Genomic DNA, 13,826 nt, shown 5'->3' with positions numbered 1-13,826 from the left:
TTAAGTTTCAAATTGAAGTACATACATTTCTCCATATGGAGTCTCCCCAAGGCCACTTCTCTTTTGGAAGGTGGTTAACTGTACTCAAACAGGGTCAGCTCTGCCTCCCAAACTAGCCAGTCAGGTCAGCATAGGACTCAGAGAAGACGGCTCAGTTTGACTAACTTTGTATCTAATCCCCAGCAGCATTTTCAGTACAATGGGCAGTCTGTCTCTATATAGCTCTCCCACTATTGTCAGAGCAGATGGGCATCACTAGACACAACTTGAATTCTGTCCAACAGGCAGGAGTCAAAGCCCAACACTATACCAGACAGAGTTGATCCAAGAGGATGGGAAGGTAGATTTTATGACTGGATCCATTCTACATATTTTTCCCAGCCCTTAATTACTAAAACAGAGATGATATTAGTTTGTCTCCAAAAAGGATTTTCTAGTTGTAACTTACAAATGTAAAGCTGAGTTATATTTTTCTTATTTTACATTAAATCTAGTGAAAAAGATAGTCCTATGGAGAAAAAAATGTTCTAGCCAACATTTCTCTGGAAGTGGAAAGAAGGCGGCATTACTTCTCTTATCACTAACATCTACACTGAGAGTCCAAGAATGACAGTGATTTAGACAAGACCCTGGGACACAATTGTAGAATTGCTCTTGTATGAACTATTTCTTCCTCAAATATATGTTGCTACATACCTGTCTTAGTTAGGGTCTTACTTCTATGAACAGAGACTATGCACAAGGCAAGTCTTACAAAGAACAACATTTAATTGGGTCTGGCTTACAGGTTCAATGGTTCACTCCATTATCATCAAGGCAGGAACATGGTGGCATCCAGGCAGGCCTGGTACAGCTGGAGCTAAGAGTTCTATGTCTTCATCTGAAGGCTGCTAGTGGAAGACTGTCTCCCAGGCACCTAACTAGCACAGGGGTCTTAAAGCCCATACCCACAGTGACACCTCTACTCCAACAAGGCTACACCTACTCCAACAAGGCCACACCTCCAAGGGTCAAACATACAATCACAATACCCCAATATAATGAATAAGAAATCCAATAGAACCCTTGCTCTGCAGTACTTTGGTCTTTGAATTGCCATATACATGTGGTTCTTTTTTGCACATTCAACTTTAGATAAGGCAATTGTTACTCTGGAAAGAGATGTCTGAATATTATAAATTGCATTGTTGAGTGTCTGTAGGTATTCCCTGTGGCACTTTATAACATGTTGTCATTTGAATGTTGACATTTATAAGTGTTTCACAGGTTCTTATAAGGTCACTGAAGGTTGATATGTAATATTAGGCACACAATTTGGGACCTCCATGTACACGAATGGCAATGTGAGAATTCCCAAGAGTCAGTTATGGAAACAAAAAAGGAGAAAACCAGTGGCACTAATGGATGGGAAGCTAGCATCATCTAGACACAAAATGTTGTCATGGCTGCTTATCTTTGATGGAAACATTGCTGATGCATCTTTTCATGGAACTGGCTTTTGAAATTGCTTCAGCATAATCCATCCACATTATCCATGCTTTATCCCAGACAGGCAGAAGTGTGTTAGCTTCTAATTAATTCCTTTCCATACCACAGGTCCCTCTATGTCTTGCTATCACCCTCTTCAAAGCCCCTGCCACATCTCTGTTCCTCAGACTGTAAATAACAGGGTTGAGCAAGGGGGTGAGGATGGTATAAAAGGCTGAGAAGATTTTGTCCTTGAGTGGGGTGTGATAGGCTTGGGGAAGCATATAGGTGTACAAAGCAGCCCCATAAAACAATGTTACCACAATCACATGTGATGAGCAGGTGGCAAAGGCCTTCTTCCTCCCTTCTTCAGACTTTATCTGATGTACTGTGACCAGTATCTGGGCATAGGATGTGATCACCACAGAGAAGGGGACCAACAGCATCACCACACAGCAGATGTACATCACCATTTCATATATGGCTTTGTCACCACAGGCCAGCCTCAGCATCGTAGGAGCCTCGCAGAAAAAGTGGTTGATCTTGTGGGATGCACAGAACGGGAGACTCATGGTGATGGGTGTGAGGAGGAAACTGTCCAAAGCCCCACCGAACCAAGAGCTGGCCAAAATAAACCAGCACACCCTCCGACTCATGAGGACAGGATAACGGAGAGGATTGCAGATGGCCACATAGCGGTCATAGGCCATAAGTCCCAGCAGGAAGAACTCGGCCCCTACAAAGCCCATGTATAGAAAGTACTGGGCTGTACAGGCAGCGAAAGAGATGATCCCTTTGCCTACAATGTAATCAATCAATATCTTAGGTACAATAGTGGAAATATACATCATGTCGATGATGGAGAGGTGGCTGAGGAGGAAATACATGGGGGTGTGAAGATGAGGGTCTATGTGAATGAGAAAGATCATGACTCCATTGGACACTAAGGCCAGGAAGAACACGGCACAAATAACACTGAAGAGGAATCCCGAGGCTTTGTGAGTAAAGAGCCCCACAAAGGTGAAGTCACTGGGGATGGTTTTGTTTCCATCCATGTGTTTATATCTGAGCTGCAAGTACAAAGAGAGAAGGAGGAGTTAAATGAAAATTCCAAAGGTAAGAGTAATCATTACAAATGTATGAGATCCTTAAATTAAACTTCTTTGTCTGATGCCAAGTGCTGTCTGGGAAGTCCATTGTAACTTCCCTTTTGGCCATATCTTCTTGTTGAAGAGTAACCTGAAAGTCAGGGCTCCTGGCATGAAATTGAGTGGATATTTGATAAACAGTTCTTTATGCAAAATAAGTTTGATTATTATTGCATAGTATTTGGGTCCTATAGAGATGGCTTCTCCTCCTCCTCTTCCTCCTCCTCCTTCTCTTCCTTCTTCCCCTTCTTGACTACAATATGATTGCTTAAAATATGTATTCAACAGCAAAACAAAAGTGTTAAATTAATTTTATACAGCCAAGTAACTTAGAACAATATTTGATCAGATTGTGAATTCTCTTCACAGTTTAAAAACGTGCCAATCCAAGGCTGGAAATTAATTTGGCTCAGCAGATAAGGAAGGTCACCATGAAGCTTGATAACCCAAATTTGAGCAGTAGAACTCATGATGGAAGGAGAGAACTGACTCCTGAAAGTTGTCTTCTGATGTCCATATGCATGCCATGATACCCCCATATATGATAGATAGATAGATAAATAAATAAATAAATGTAATAATATTTTTAAAAGAAATATAAAAAACTTTGCCAATTCCACTAGAAATAACTATGAAGCTGTGGACTCTATTGAAAACTATAATAAGTTGTAGTGAGTGGGATAAAAATATCACTCATTATTGACCATGTTAGCCAATTTCTCATTAATATACTGCTATATCTTGTTTTTGCACTGATACAATTGCAATAATTTTGCTTATATTGTAGTAGACATCAGAGAGTGTTTTCTTGCACTTTAATATCTCCTTGGAAGATAAACACTGAAAGCAGTAGCAGAGGAGGGAAATATGTTTGGCTAGTGCTAATAAGAGCTACAGTGGAAACATCACAGACAGTAAAAGAGGATGGACATAAAACTCCCGTTAGTAGACTTGAATTTGGGCTTTTACTACAGAATAGAAGACAGTAGTATACCCTTAAGCATAACAGAGCTCAGACTATTGAAGAAACAAAAGTCAACTCAGGAAGAGAACCGACTTTGAGGGAGGAGCTGAGGGCTAAGCTCAGTGGTAGGGCATTTACTTAGTATGCATGAGGCCCTGGGTCCATCTTAGCACCGTATTAAACAAATAAACAACTGTGCAATAGATGGTGAGGGCTAGGTAGTCAGTTTCTCAAAGTAAGTGGGCCAGAGCATGGAGAACAAATTAATTTTTAAGTATTACCAATGGAATGAATTGCAGTTCAATAATTACGTAACACCACATTTTAACATATTTACAGAACATTTAACATTTTGTCTGGATCTTTTAAGAAATTCCCCCCTTTCAACATTTGTGCTATTTATCATCACCATATTTATCATCAACGTCATTATTACTTTAACATTTCTCTTAACCTTTAAGGTTTGCAAGAGGAAAACATACATCTAGGTCTGACAGCCACAGTTCCGGCTGTGCCTTTGACCACCAGTCTCCTTAAACATCTGGGACACTTTTGCTCTCAAAAGTGATTTATTCTTGATTTATTGAGCCAATCATAAGCTCTAGAGAAGGTGATGTGACAAAAAGCTTGAAGGTTCTTCCAGTTGGGGAGCACACAGGGTCCCCGGAAGGATGAGCATCAATGTGAATGAAAGACTCACTGAGGGAAAGGACGAAAACCAAAGCATTCTGTAGACTGGATACAAATTCGGTATGACAAAACACAGGCAACGAGAGCGAAAATGTATTGGAATATTTCAAATTAAAGACCTCCATGATAGGGTTGTTCTTCAGTGACAGTTTGATATGTACAAGACTTTTGGCTCCACTCTATCCCCAGTAATTAATAATAATAATGATAATGATAATAATAATAATAATAATAATAATAATAAACAAAGAACAATCATCTGAAGGACAAAGAAAGCAATCAACAACGGAGAAACCATTTATAAGACAGAAAAAACTTTGAAAAATGTCACAATAAAACTTCACTTTTTTGTACTAAAAATGAAAATAAATTTTAATTTTTTAAAATATTTATTTATTTATTTTAGTGCATATGAGTGCTCTATCTGCATATACACCTGCATGCCAGAGGAGGGCATCAGATCACATTATAGATGGTTGTGAGCCACTATGTGTTTGTTGGGAATTAAACTCAGAACCTCCGGAACAGCAGCTACTGCTCTTACACTAAGCCATCTTGCCAACTTCGAAATATTTTTTTAAGACAGTAAACTAATCAAAGTTGAGGACAGATGTTTAAACTATTTCTTTACATTTTTTGAAATTAGAATATAATGATAACATTTCCCTCTTCCCTTTCCTCCCTCTGTAATCTCCCATACATCCCACTGTCTGTCTGTGTATTTATTTATATATAAATATATGTGTTTATATATTTTAGACATATATATATTTCTAAATATAACATGCTCAGTCCATATAATGTAACTCGAATGGATGTTTTCAGGGATGACCTTTGCTCCTGGATAACAATTGGTGTGCACTTCCCTGGAGAAGACCACCTCTCTAACTCCAAGCTTTTCTCAGGTGCTTATAGGTAATTTTTCTGTTTTTTTTTGTCTTTTTGTTTGTTTATTTCAAAACAGCATCTCACTATGAAGGTCTAGTTATCCTAGAGCTCACTATGTAGATAAGGCTGACCTTAAACTCAGAGATCTACCTGCCTCTGCCTCTGCCTCTGCCTCTGCCTCTGCCTCTGCCTCTGCCTCTGCCTCTGCCTCTGCCTCTGCCTCTGCCTCTGCCTCTGCCTCTGCCTCTGCCTCTGCCTCTGCCTCCTGAGTGCTGCAATTAAAGGTGTGCACCACCATACCCTATCCACGTGTAGTTCTTTGTGTAGGATTGGGGACAAAAATACTTTTAAAGACAAATCATACATGACTTTCAGAGGCCTGGGATATGACCTTGGTTGCAGAGCGTGTGTCTAGCTTAACAAATAATGTTCTCATTGCTGTGGATAAATAACGAAGAAGATGCAACATAAAGGAAAGGGTAATTTCCATGCATCTCTAAGGATGCAGCTCATCATGTCTGTGAAGGCATGGCTGTAAGTGATAGATTTCAGCTGTGGTGGAAAGTACTCGTTCACACCTGGGCACATCAGGAAACACAGATGGTACAGACATACAAGCCAGATTATACATCTCATAGCCTGACTCCCAGATGTGCCCACCTTGCAAAAATTCCACAAATCCTACCCCTACAAACATCTGGAGACTAAGTATTTAAACACACGTTTTGGGGAATATTTTATATCCAAACACTTCATGCATATGGCCCTGGATTTTATCCACAGCACCACAAAAAGCATTCACAAAATGCTCAGTATCATCAGGGAAATTTAAATCAAAACCATGATGCGGTCTCATCGCCAGTTATAATGGCTAGTGTCATAACGACAGCTACCTTCCCATATTCACTGCAGCACAGTCTTGCAGTGTATGAAACTCACCTAACTGTCCAAATAGGAAAGAGTGAGTAAGGATACAGGCATACAGGATATGTGTACACACACACACACACACACACACACACACACACACACACACACACCAGAATACAGCAGCTAGGACATAACTTGGATGAAGTGACATTAACTTACACATGCTTTTTCTCATATGCAGAACCTAAAATTATTGACACCCTAGAAGTTCAGAGTAGATAGATCTAGTGGATAGCAAGGACAAGGAAAGGGTCAAGGGTGTGGAGATTGGTCACCTTCGTATAGAAAGTAGAGTTGTATATGAAGAACAAGTTTTGTGATTATGTCAGGACAACCAAGGTGAACAAGAGTTTATTGTGCAAAGTACCTGGAAAAGAAGAATTCGATGTTCTCATCACACACACACAAGTATGTACAAGTGGATGGGGGACATTTGCAGAAATGATAATGGTAATTTTTAAGGTTTTTTCACTACACTACACATATACACACCAACCTATCGCTCTGTACTGAAGTGCAAGTAACACGTGCTACATGTATCCTAATGAGTTTGAGAGGAATCGGGAGGCGTAGTAAGAGTTGAGGGTGAAAAAGGAAGAGGTAGAAATGATGTACATGTAGTACTCATAGAGGTATACGATGTACATGTAGTACTCATATAGGAAACTTGACAAATAGACTTAAGTTAAAAATATGCAACAGACATTCATGGGCTTTAAGGTAAATGCAGAAGCTGATGTTGGTCTGTGCAGGCCCATTAAAGGGACCGTGTTCACCAGTGCAGTTCACCTCATCTCAAGTCGCTAGAGTCTGGATTTGCATCGCTGCTTGGTACTCACTATGGGTTGCTATGGAACCAGACCTGTGGGAGAGAGAACCTCCCACCTTCATCACCTGTTGAGAGACGGAATGCCACCAGTACGGCAGGACTAAAAAAAGATGGAGGGTAAGAGTAGATACATGGGTACAGGGATGCTTGGACACTCAAGTGTTCAGTCAGGCTAACTTGTGTACATCCTAAAAGCCAGTTTCTACTGGACAAACTTTATCGTGGCATTCACTTGCACTGTCATGCAAAAGACATTGGATAAAGGGCCATCACACATGGCACTGTGGCCTCCCTGTGGTGGTTTTGGGTGGGGGGAGGTGGGTCCTGTGGCTGAGGGCTGGGGTGGGTGGGTATCACCTGTCTTTGAGACTTACTCCATCTCCAAGGACTCCATTCAGACCTCCCTGATGTTCACAATGGGTGGATTTGGCACTGCCCTCCGCAAACTTTTTCTTAAGTAAGTCACTTGTCAAGATAGCATACACACTATCCATCCCAGTAAAAGGAACCTCCTCACTCAAAATGAAATCAATGGATAAATAAATGAATAAAATAAAAAATATTTCTTTGAAATGAGGATAAGATTTACCCAAATTTCTCCATGCTAATAATGATTGGAAAAAATGATTTAAGAAAAATAAACAATTAAACCATAGATAATGCAAGAACAATGTATATATATGGAAATATGTTAGGTTTATATAAATATAAATGCAAATTCCAATGAAGCTGTTTATGTGTTCATGAGCATGTGTATATATGACATGCATGCATGTTAAATATTGGTACAATGTATACACATGCATATATAAATAAAGTCTAAAAATGCTATCCAGTTTGGAAGACATGGGATTTTTTTTTAAATAATGAAATTATGATCCTTTCAATTTACTACTTGAGATAACTATTTAAAATATCCCTAAGATTAAAGTTAGAGCTTTTGTCTCTCATCTTGTGAAAAACAAAGAAATCAACTAAAACGAATTAAAGACTTAGATATGAAAGTCTGAAGGTTTGGAGTTACCTGGAGGAAACTTCAACATGTAGTTACAAGGCTCTGCAGTTGTCCAGTAGCCCAGAAAATCACAAGTCAAAACAACACACCACATTAAATTAAAAACACTGCGCAATGGAAGATACAAGTGAAGACAGCTTCCAAACAGAAGACTTCGCAAGCTACCCATTTACTGCGTATCAACAAGCAGAACAAACACAGAACTCAGAAAACCAAGCACCAAGACGCCAAATCATCCAATCAATAAATGGTCGAATGAAGAAATAGTTCTCAAAGGAAGTAAAAATTATCAACTGACACATTTTAAAGATGTTTAACACCTTTACCCATCAGGGAAACACAATGATATTACACTGAGATCCATTTTACTCTATGTCTATCATCAAGAAAAATTAAAAATTAAGAACACAGGAACTGGTAAACCTCAGGAAACAAGATACCCTTGTCTTAAATTATTGTAGCCACCTTAGAAATCATTCTGGAAGTTCCTTACAAAACTGACAGTCGAAATACAAAATGAGCCAGCTATATTATTGCTCTGTCCTTACACATATCAAAGCCAGATATACATGGCAAAGATATTCTTACCTGTGTTTTAACCCTACTGGTTATAAGAGCAAAGTCACAGAATGAACTTCAGTGTTAATCATTGGTTGGATGGGTAGAAAATACGGTACATAGGAAGAAACCTCCATTTTTATCCATTCTGGTGAGCCAGCAACCCAAGACCCAAGAAAGTGGTCTACCACAGAGAGGCGTTTTCTAGCTCCCCCAGTGGAGTTTTGTCAGCCAGAATGTAGAATGAATTTGCAGGAAACAAAGTTGGAGCTGCAAAGCGTGGTAAATGAAACAGTTCAGATCCAGGAAGGCAAGCACTGAGTGCGTCCCTTTTCATATGCCGGATACAGTGGGGTGGAGAAGCAGAAAACGAGGTCATCTATGCAAGAGGGGGGAGAGGAGCAAACGGTGAAAGAAGGGAAAGGAGGGGAGCGTTATAACGGGAGTGGTCGGAAACCAAACAGGGAAATAATGAAACTAACAGAGGTTAGGAATCAAATGGAACTAACAGATAACTACAGAACATTTCACCCCAACACAAAAGAATAGACCTTCTCATCAGCACCTCCTAGAACCTTCTGGGAAGAAGCAAAGAAATTATTGACTTTCAAGAATTCAACGAAAATGAAGGCACAACATACTCAAACTCATGGGACACAATGAGAACAGTGTTAAAAGGAGAGTTCATAGCATTTAGTGCCTACATAAAGAAATTGGAGAGCTCTCATGCTATTTATAACCATCCACAACTATGAAACGATCTCACATATGAATATTGTCTCACCTCAGCAGTTCACTAATATCTACACATATACAAACCTGTCTGTATATGTCCACTGCCCTCTTCTCTACAACTTTCTGCAGTAATTGTTGGGTAAAGATTAAGTCTTGAATGCAGTTCATAGGTTGGTAAGAGATCTGGTCACAGGGCTTTGGGCTCTCCAGTGATTTCAATCACTGATGCTTGGCTTTTGGGAAACAAACTGACTGAGGAGCTCTCTGCTCACAACAGTCTCCCCATCTCCTCACCTCATCTGTCTGAGCAGTTTCAGGTCTTGACTGCTCTATGTGTATTTCAGGAAGCCATCCCGGGGAGCATAACTGCTCCACGTGTTTCATCATATGCCAGCAAGCTCATTTCAACGGTACCAACAAAGTGTCATTGCAATAACAGCACAAACTGAAATAGCTGGTACAGCTACTAAAACTTGGAGACATCTAAAGCTAAAAGCTAATAAAATTGCAGTCTTAAACGCCAACAGAAATTCTTCTAGGAAATTATAAAATGATTCTAAAATGCAGTCTGAAGAATACTAATTGTTTTCTCCCCTCTGGGAGGATCTAAAAACATAACTACAACCCACAAAATGCAACAAAATGACAGAAACTAACAACTGGACAGAAAAAGAGGGTCTAGAAATAATTATCAAACCTGCCAAAGAAACTATACAAAATCCCCATAATTGATATGTTGATTTTTCTTCACATGCGTAACTCAAAAATCATTTGACAGATTCTACAATATGTAGATGGAAAAAAATTTGAAGCTTCACGGTGGAGAATAGGACTTTTACATACTAAAATCTTTAGACAAAGTGGGTCAAAATGTAAAAGTAAAAATACATATTTAAAAACAAATTTTGTATACTGTTCAAATCTCTTTAGCAAAGTATACTATTTTAATGGAAGTGTGTGTGTGTGTGTGTAAGCCAACAAGTTTCACATTGCCAAACTATCAACAGAATATTTCTATGCAATATAGCAAAGTGACAAAGAACATATGCATATTTGAATCTATGCATATGGGTACATGTCTGTACATGTTCATGTGTGAATTACAGCATCATTTATGAGTTTCAAGTTGAGCTGCGTCACACATTGCTACTGTGAGTTTAAACGAACAATTTTGTGAGACTGGCAAAATGTGTTAAAGTCATTTAAAGATCATCTATCTATGCTTTAGCTGCTTTTAGGACTTTAGTCTAAAGCATAAACTGCATAACATAAAGCCAAGGCACAGGTATAGGTGAAAATAATCAACAAACCTTTAAAATTCATAGTGAAAATAAATTCAAACTATTTTAAGTAGTATTTCAAGTTTACTAAATTAAGCATTGTTCAATCTTCATTGAACTTACCAATGATAATGGTGGTTTGTTGATTTGTAGACATGCACACAGTATGTCTGAGCAAGAAACAGGTCTGTAACTGTATAAAAAATAACAATTTTCTGCATTCGCCCTAACAGGTGTTAAGTTGGAATAGGGAAAAAAATGAGCCATGTGTCAGAAATGAGACTCAGAAACTCCACTGGGATGAACAGAGATGGAATGGCTAGGAATACACTTTCTCAAAGCATGCTGGGCCAATTTACTTAGTTGAATGATATTAACTATATGTTATGCTTTGAATCCTAATAAAACTAGAAGCTGCTGTTTGACAGTGGTTGTGAGGACACTGCCCACTTCTTTATAGCGCTCTGACTTCTGTCCAAGAGAAATCCTCATTGCCCCTGTCCCCAGGATATGTCTTTATATTTCTTCTACAAGTCATATTGATGTCCCGAGTTACTGACTCCACGTTTATATACCTTTAAATGCATTGTGTTTGATGACGCAGTCCTCTTTAAATGGTCTCTACATCCACAGTCTTTAGCCAGTCAATACACTGATCACTTTTAGAATTTAATGACTCTATAGGCAATCAATTTCCACCCCTGACTTGATACTCTTAAATGAGAGAACAAGGGCCTAAAGATGTGAATGTTTACCTTGTTCTTTATGAGCTCACCTCACAGAAAGAACTAACCGGAGTCTGAAAAAAGACCTTGAGATCAGAAAGAAAGCTGACAGCAGTAATCAGAGGCAGGAAAAACGCGCCGCTCATTTGCTCTCCTCTAACTCCATGGGGTAAGTCGAGCCTGTGGTTTCAGTGCAGTATAACTGATGACATCTGACCAACCTATACCATATCACAGTGGGAGGGCTTCTATTCTCCAGATCCACTTCTTGGTGTATCCTGAATGGGTCAAAAGCAATAAATAAAACCTGTCCCCATTATAGCAGCTGGCAGTATCACAAAGCCTGCAAGGTGATCCATCCTCTGTCCAGTCCAGCTACTGTGTACTGAAGTCAGGTTTGTCTCTCAGACAGGCGAATTCTTCATTTGGCACATAGAGTGCCAGAACGTTTGAAAAATTTCCCATCTTTCTACTGTTATGTTCTACTGTAGACTGTAGATATTTCACTCTTATTAGAAGTGTATCTGAGTGAGCTAGAAATTCACTTCTGTGTTTGAGAGCTAGGCTTTGGACTGAAGATTTTACTGTATTGTATCCAAACAAACAATTTATCTCCGTACTCCTGGATATGCTATGTCTGGTTCCGACCCAGCTTCGGCAAAGTGAGTATCATTGTTACGTCAACAGAAAAGACCTTACTTCACAGCTCTATCCAATGGGATTATATTCTTCTCTCGCCAGTGTCTCTGTGTGTCAAACTTAGAGAAAGTCCATATCACTTCAAAGAGTACAGATTATCTGAATGATCTCAAATGGGCAATCTATCTTACCCATAGTTCTACCTAGACATGATCCAAGGCAGATGTGTGACCTCGCAATCAAAATGGAGGTGAAGGATGATGACAACACTGAATCACTTTTAGGTATAAGATAGTTCGAAAGAGAAATATTGTTTAAAGCTAAAGCAGTTATGATAAACTTCAGAAGACATATGAAATTGAAAAGATAAAAGAACCCCCCCTTTCTCTCTCTCTCTCTCTCTCTCTCTCTCTGACACACACACACACACACACACACACACACACACACACACACACACACACGATAATGATGATCTAGCTGAAATGAACATCAAGGAAGGAGAGGGTTACTTAGATCTGTGAAGATGGCCACTCACCTGAGCCATTAGCTTTCACTTGATCACCACACAAGGTCGGGGCACACAGCATTAGGCAACCAAGGAAAGGAAAGTTTAAATAACTTAGAAAATGTCATCATAATAAGCCTGAAATGTCTCCCAGGAGAAAAACGTCTGAGAATCCAGTGGGTATCAATTAAACTGCCCCAGCCTGAAAGCAGACCCTTCACTCACTATGTCAGATAGCAAGTAGAGAATGGGCGCTGAAGCAGCTGACTGGGCCATCTTCCCTTCAGCTGTTTCATGTTCAATTAACAGCTTGAGGATAACTGTTTACTAGACGTTTCCTCATAAGAATCCTTATGTCTCTCATTTCTCTAGAGTTTAACTTAGTGGTGTTTGGAGTGTTGCCAAGCAGAAGAAGCAGTTCCTGTGTTTAGTTGGTCATATTAGTTAGGACTCTAGTGCCCCCGTTTTCCTCTTCTATGAAGTAGCTTCCCAATGACATCATTCAGTAACTAAATACAAATAAGTAAAGTTTTTTTTTTTTAACAGACATTAGATGGGTAGTGCGGGGCTCTTTTCAAACACGTTTGATACACTTCATGCCTTCCCCTCATAGCCACCTCTTATGCCCACCTCTCGTGCCTACCCCTCATGCTGCACCTCAGTCCCACTCCTCCCGCCTGTCTCTCATGCCACATTTGTTTCACCACTTCTCTTCCCATTCACACTAGGCTCCCCTGCTCCCGTGGACAGTTTCAATCCAATTTAACGTCATCAATGCCCATACGATTTTATATATTTATAAATCCTAGGACCCCAGAAGGAGAGAAAATGTGATATTTGTCTTTTTTGAGACTGACTGAATTCACTTAATATAGCTATTTCCAGTTGGGTCCATTTCCCCATAAATGGCACAATTTCATTCTTATGAGAAAAAAAAAATCAGTCTTACACACATACCACATTCTCATGATTGTGACTCTGTTACTGGGTGATTTGTAGCATTTTGAAGCCTTCCATGTTGACTCAGATTGGCTGGACTAGCTGACACTATTCACTAGAGTGTAAGGTCCCTTTATCCATATCCCAACCAGCACTCGTCACTTTGTCTTCTTTCCTTTCCTTTTTTTCTTTTATTGGATTTTGCATTTACATTTTAAAGGTTATCTCCTTTCCAGGTTTCCCCTCCAGAAACCCTCTTTCCCATCCTCCCTATCCCTGCTTCTATGAGGGTGCTCCCTCACCCATCCACTCCCCCTGACACTCTCAGACACTGGGGCATCGAGTCTTGACAGGACCAAGGGCCTCTCCTCCCATTGATGCCCCACAAGGTCATCCTTTGCTACATATGCAGATGGAGTCATAGGTCCATCCCTGTGTTCTCTTGGGATGGTGGTTTAAGTCCCTGGGAGCTCTGGGGTGTCTGGTTAGTTGATGTTGTTGTTGTTCTTAT

General features: G+C 39.7%; 1 protein-coding gene across 1 annotated transcript; it reads right to left on the bottom strand.

Annotated features, from left to right (window-relative positions):
• Positions 1-1,574: 1,574 nt before the first annotated feature.
• Or2t6 (olfactory receptor family 2 subfamily T member 6) lies at positions 1,575-2,522 on the bottom strand. Its single transcript, NM_001000534.1, has one exon. The coding sequence runs from the start codon at positions 2,520-2,522 to the stop codon at positions 1,575-1,577; it is 948 nt and encodes a 315-aa protein (NP_001000534.1).
• Between the last annotated feature and the right edge of the window lie 11,304 nt (positions 2,523-13,826).

Source organism: Rattus norvegicus, chromosome 15 (genome assembly GCF_036323735.1).
Source record: "Rattus norvegicus strain BN/NHsdMcwi chromosome 15, GRCr8, whole genome shotgun sequence".
Taxonomy (NCBI): Eukaryota; Metazoa; Chordata; class Mammalia; order Rodentia; family Muridae; genus Rattus; species Rattus norvegicus.
Note: the sequence above shows the minus strand (reverse complement) of the source record. Positions and strands in the feature narration are given on the sequence as shown.